Here is a 6,843-nt window from a genome sequence, read left to right as displayed (position 1 = left end):
AATTAGCTAGTTTACATAATTTAAAGAGTTTCGTGGGTTCGATGTCCATACTTACTTAGCTATACTAGAGTCGACCGATTCACTTTCCAGTTAGAAGTTTTAGTTAAGTTAAGAGTTTATAATTATTACTTAGTGTCTAGATTAGCGTTTATTTAGTTAATAAATTGATAACTACTTTTAGCACATCAAGTTATTATGTCCACTATTAATAGGAAGATAAAAGAGTGAGGAGCTGTTCCTATGCCAGCAGTTACAGTTTTGGGCTAATAAAAGCAGGCTTCTTACTTTTGTATTCCTCATTCTAGTTTTTCATTATCAAAGTATTATGTAATTAAAGACATTGCCCTTCTCGAATAGGGTTGTTTATATCATTTTGAAGAAAAGTTTCCTGCTTGAATTTTAGATTTTATCATTTGGTTCCATTGCCGAGAAACGAGGATGGTACAAACCCGAAACAGTTCTGAGGGCGGCAGATCCAACGCAGAGCAAGTAACCGTTCAATCGGATTCTATTGCTGCAAAGTTGGAGTCTATGGATTCAATGAAAGAAGATATTGCAGCCTTGAAAGGAGACCATTCTAAAGGCAGTAAGTTTGACGAAGGGGAGAGCTCATGGAGGGGACGAGCTGGATACAAACCCTACAACAAAATTTATTTTCCTAGGTTTTATTGGAGGAGATCCACGTGGGTGGATACTAAAGGCGGAAAAGTATTTTCGGTATTATCAGATACCAGACGAAGAGAAGGTAGAAATAGCCTCCATGCACCTAGAGGGATATGCCTTAGACCTCTATTCTTGGCTTTCAGACGATCATCCTTTAACTTTCTGGAAAGAATTGGTGCAAGCCTTCAACAAAAACTTTGGTCCGGCCGATTTTCAAAATCCAGATGAACACCTATGTAATATCAAACAAACTGGATTGGTCTATGAATGCCGTCAAGAACTTGCTAAGCGATCTTCACGGGTTTCGAATTGGCCAAAACATTGTTTATTAGGGGTTTTCCTCAACGGATTTAAGGAAGAACAAAAGGATTATGTGAGGATACACAAACCATGAACTATTTACAACGCCATGAGTCTTGCTTTGTGTTAGACCCATTTTGTTTATCTAAGTCTTTTGTATTGAATGTATTTTTGTTATGGGCTTTAGTAGTTTGTTTTGCATATATAGGCCCAAGGGAAATAATGTAAAGAAGCCCATTGGGCATACGATGTGACATGTTTCTCATGCATGCTTCTCTATAAATAGAGAAGCATGCCATAAAAGAAAGAGTTGATTCTCAATAAAAAAAACCTTTTGTTAATTCTCTCACATAACACACTCTCTTACTTTCTTTCTCTCGTCTCTCTCTCTACCGGAAATAACATCTCAAGATCCGAGACCGTTTAGGTGGCTTAGTGTGATTTCCGCTAGCACTAAGCTCGGTTGATCCAAGAATATTGTTAGATCCACCAGCCACGGGACCTACAATTGGTATCAGAGCTTCGGCTCACTAGTTGAGGGTTTTTGGGTCACAACCTTGGGTTTTGATCTTGAGAAGAAGAAAAGAAGTGGTTTTGACAAGAAAATCCATAAAAATACAAAAGAATCGGCTTCTAGTTGATGAACATGACTTAGATTGTGTTCTTGGTGGAAATAAACAGTGTACTTGCTTTAGATCCAAAAGTTGTAGGTTGAAAAAGTGTTAAAATTGGTGTTACATGGTTGAAAATCCGTTAAAAAGACATGTTAACTTTTTCGCTTCGCTTGGTATAAAATTTAGTGTACCAACCTTTGACCTAGTTTTGACAAGTTTGGTGGAACAGATCCCAATAAAGATTTCTTCTAGAAAAACTGAACTTTTTCGCATTCCTTAGTTTTTCGCTTCGCTTGGGATTTCGCATCGCCTAGATTTTCGCTTCGCCCACTTTTTCGCTTCGCACACTTTTCAATTCGCCTACTTTTTCGCTTCGCATCACTGTTCATTTGCACAACTTTTTCGCATCGCTTAAATTTATTTTTTCGCTTCGCTTGGAAAAGGTTTTTCGCTTCGCGTGGACACTTTTTCGCGCGAAAAAGTTGACTGTTTCTGAAATTTGAACTGTTTGAAGGTTGTTAAGTGTTTGAGACTACTAAGACCATGGCTAGCACTGATTATGACTTATTAAAGGGGTATTTACTGTTGGAAAACCAAGTGGGAACAACTCAAAAACCTCCAAAATTCATGACCTTAGAAGATAATTTTGCCCACTTCAAATGGAGGTTCATGAATTTTATCTCATTGACTGATTCTGACTTAATGAGATGCTTTGTATTAGGTCCTCATGTGCCCGTGACTGTCACTCCTGAAAACTCCTGACTCAGGCTGGGGAACAGCTAAAAACTCCTGAAAATTATGACGATAATGATAGGACCTTGGTGGAGCAAGACAAGAAGGCATATCTTACTTTAACATTTTGTCTTTCAAATGAGATTACTGAGACCCTACAAGAACATACAACTGCCAAGGGTTTGTGGGATGCTCTTGTTGAGAAGGTGGAGGGAAATGCTGAAATTAGGGAAAACAAGAAAGCCCTATTGAAAGAAGAATTCAACATGTTCAATCATCGTCAAGGTGAAAATGTGTTGGATTTGGTGAAGAGGTTTGAGAAGTTAATGGTAAGAGTCAGAGCTGCAGGTGTCAACATCACCAACTCTGAAGTCAATCACAAGTTGATAAACTCTCTGCCATACAGTTGGAGTACCAACACAATTACAATCAAAAGAACCACAAATTTGAATGCCATGACAAACTCCGATTTGATCTCAACCATCAAGACATTTGAAATGGACGAGCAGATGAGAATGAACAATCATCTGAGTTCTCTGAATCAAGCTGGGATGAGCAATGCATCAACAATTCCAACCGCTTTCATAAGCAAAATCCAGCAGAATGTGTACCCTGTGAACAATCCAAAGTACTCCTCAAGTGTTCCTCCACAAACCACTGCCTTTATCTCAACGGGAAATCAATCTGGATCATCCGAGTCTAGCTCATATCAGAAGGCAGTCGATAGTGCTGTTGAGCAAGCTTTGAAGGCCCACAGAATTTCATCATCTTCAAAACCTCAACCTAGCAAACCTTCAAGCTACTGTGAAGCTCTCCCATTGTTGAATGATTCAAATGTCTCAATAGTTCAGGCCTTTCTATCAAGCCCTGAAGAGTTGTTGCAAGGAAATCTATTGCCACCACAATTTGAGATTGGGGATATGAGATATATTAATCAAAAGGATCTTGACAAGATGGATATCAAGTACCAAATGGCAATGACTGTGCAAAGAGCTACAAACTTCATGAAGATGTATGGAAAAGACAACTTCAAAGATTCAGACAGGAAGAGGATCAGGTTTGACAAGTCAAAGCTACGGTTCTACAATTGCGGTGAGATAGGTCATTTTTCACGAGAATGCATGAATCCGTCAAAGCCAGCCAACGATATTCGTGTGACTGAGGTGACTGAGGAGGAAAATAGCAAAGCTGCCGGAAAGAGGCATGAGGTGCAGAAGCCAAGCAGCTCAGCTCAAAGAATTGGGAATCATCAACACAAGGGCTATTCAAGTACAAACACAAAGGCCCTTGTCTCCCAAACGGAGGTCCAAGTTGGTATGGATTGGGATGATCAATTTCAAGAGCTACAGAATCCTCTCAACATGGTAAGCATGGCCTTCACCTCAAACAGTGAAGCATCCTCATCCACAGCTGCAAGTTCTGATGAATCACCCATTGATGAGGTAAATCACAATCTTTGCACTCAAGCTTGCATAAATAAGGTTATGTATTATAGATATCTTCAGGACGAAGTTTTGAAAGAAAATGCAAAACTTCGTCAATTAAATGCTGAATATGTTAAAGCCGACAAGATTTATGTTGAAAAGATAAAAACTCACAATGATGATGTAGCAAATCTTTAACTTAAAAATTTTGTTAAGGAGCAAGATGTCATCTATTATAAAAATATAATTAATGAGTTGAAAGATGAAATTGAAAAGTTGAAACTTGATGCTTCTGATAAAAGAGAAAAGGAAAAACAAGTTGAAAGATTTGAAGCATCATCTGAGCAATTGGATGATATTATCGGTGCACAAAGAAGTACTAAAGTTAAATCGGGGCTAGGATATGATTATTCAGTGGTGCCTCCACCAATGAATGATAATTACACTAGCCTACCTCACTTTAGCTATAATACTTCTCCTGATGAAGAGATGGCTTATGGGATTGGTAAAGTACCAAAACCAGTGAAATTCGTTCCTGCTGCCTCTCCATCGAATGCTAAAATTCCATCATCTGATAAGTCTAACGTCAACGTGTCTTGTGTAGCAGGTGATGTAAGTGGTGATTGTGGGAAGGTTAACCAGGGTTGTAAGCCAAAAGAAGAGTTAGAACCCCGTTTTGAGTCTTGTGTAGGTCTAACAAAAACGATTAACAATCCTGTCTGTAATAAAGTTTGTGAGTCAATGTTAGGAAGTTTAATGTCTAAATCAAAGGATGTATTTTGTGAATCATCTAGTGATGACAGTTGTACAAATGCTTGTAATGAAAGTGTAAGGCCACGTTCCCGGTAACCCTACTTTGGTGTTGGATTTACTCATAAACACAGTTCTAAAATCAGAGTTAATTAAAACTTTCGCGGAATAAATTTAAATTCAAACATCACATTATAAAACATTTGTTTTTGTCTCAACATACAAATTGTCTTTCCATTAATTAAAACATTCATGACACTTCTTTGTAGATGCCAGTCTCTTCCGTTCATGCCATGTGTCCCTCCTCAAGCCAGCTGCCTCAACCTATTTGCCTGCGTGCATACTAAAAGTCAGCTACGCTAAGTGAGTTCTAGTTATTCAATTAACATACATAACATTCATACTATACTCATACGTGTCCGGAGATACGTGTTAATACCTTATTTACTATTACTTCTTTCATACATACACACGTTCTTAAATACTTCCTTTCATAAAACCCTATGGTATACCATAAGCTATTCTATCTTAAACGTTACAGATATTATAAGGGTCTGGTCCCTAACATCACAGATATTATAAGGGTCTGGTCCCTAACATCACAGATATTATGAGGGTCTAGTCCCTATCATCTCAGATATTAGGAGGGTCTGGTCCCTATCATCTCGGATATTATGAGGGTCTGGTCCCTTCTGTCTCGAATAACCATACCTTTATCACACGTGCATACTCTACCTATCTTCTAGTTATAAATATATATATACATACTCGTTTATACAATCATTATGTAACAATACATTCAATACTCCATCATACACGTATCATTCACTTTACTAATCAAGTAAGTGTATTATCTACCACATAGGAGTATGCACACAGCCCCGAAAACATAACAGATAAAGGGGGCTAGAACTCACCTGGAGTCGGTTTCTCTCGTTGTTAATGGTAATGCCCTTCCCTAGTTGCGCACGACTAACTGTACAACACATTACGCATGTCAATTATCCATTACTACTATTTCCTACATCTAAGTTAGTGAAACCCTCAACTAACGGGGGTCCGGGGGCAGCGCCCCTGGTAGCGGGGTCTAGGGGCGGCAGCCCTTAGCAGGGTCCAAGGGGGAGCCCCTGGCTGGGGTTGAGCGGCATTAGAAAATGAATTTCATGAAATTTCGCATGGAATTTCGCTTCGCATGACTTTTTCGCTTCACATGGAACTTCGCTTCGCATGACTTTTTCGCTTCGCATGACGGTGTGATGCGAAATTATTGATTTCGCGTCGCATGGCTGTGCGATGCAAAATTCCTGCCTTCGTCGTTTTTACCATTTTAAAGCCATTTTTCTCCTTGTTTCCTCCTTAAGACCCGATTCTACTCTTTTTATGGGTTTTGGGTTGTACCAACTTTGTATACCCGTGATTCTCATAGTCCAGACGTCACCTTTTTTTTGTTCTATAATACACCCATGAGGCTAAAACTCACCAAGTTCATGTTTTTCTTACATTTCACAACCCGATCTATCATTACATCGGTTTGCATGTTGATTCTAACCGTAAAACTTAACCCTTTGGCCGAAGCTTACCTTTTTGGCTCCGGATTCGGTTCAGATCTGGACAACCCCAAAGATCTGGACGTTTTCTCGATGTTTGCGATACTCGAACACCAAGATCATCCTTGCTTTAGCCCGGATTCAGAATCGGGTCTTGAGAGAAAATGTGTGTGTTCTTGAGTGTGTGTGTGTGGTGGAAGGGAAGAAAGTGGTGAAAGGAAGGAGGGGCTGGGTTTATATAGGGGACTATGGGCCCAACAACCCACTCACACTTCTAATTCCATTTATTATCCAAACATTAACACACCCAATTAGTTAGCGACACACAGTTAATCATAGAACTTTCTGTTACTTATAATTTAGCACAAGTTGGATGTTACAGAAAGTGAATGTTCTTCTTCTGATTCAGAATGTGAAACTGTTTTTGATGAAATCATTGAAGTCAAGGTTAATGAACAGACTAGTCAGAGTTACTCATCAACTGATCATAATGTGGAGAATTTAGTGAAAGAGAAATTAAGTTTTGTAAATGAAAAACCAAGCACTTCTTGTAAATACGTGCCACTGAAGAAAACCTCATTTTCCCAATATACAAATTTAAACAATAGTTCTCAATATTATGATCATGTTGATAGTGACTGTTATTATTCTCAACATAAACCTAGACATTCAAACTATTTTGCTTCAAAATTTTCAAATGATCATCACATTATTAGACAGATACAAGTTATAGACATGTTAACCCAACTGCATCACCCTATACCACATATCTCAGTGACCAAGATATCTATAATTGAAACCAGAGAAAATGTT

The 6,843-nt window shown here is 38.6% G+C and overlaps 1 protein-coding gene across 1 annotated transcript; it reads left to right on the top strand.

Annotated features, from left to right (window-relative positions):
• Positions 1-438: 438 nt before the first annotated feature.
• LOC143624660 (uncharacterized) lies at positions 439-1,057 on the top strand. The gene is made up of 2 exons (XM_077095234.1): positions 439-586; positions 663-1,057. The coding sequence occupies exons 1-2, from the start codon at positions 439-441 to the stop codon at positions 1,055-1,057; spliced, it is 543 nt and encodes a 180-aa protein (XP_076951349.1).
• Positions 1,058-6,843: the final 5,786 nt, after the last annotated feature.

This window comes from Bidens hawaiensis, unplaced genomic scaffold (assembly GCF_021521415.1).
Source record: "Bidens hawaiensis isolate Kalapana, Puna unplaced genomic scaffold, B.hawaiensis_p1.1 tig00003902_1, whole genome shotgun sequence".
In the NCBI taxonomy this organism is placed as follows: Eukaryota; Viridiplantae; Streptophyta; class Magnoliopsida; order Asterales; family Asteraceae; genus Bidens; species Bidens hawaiensis.
Note: the sequence above shows the minus strand (reverse complement) of the source record. Positions and strands in the feature narration are given on the sequence as shown.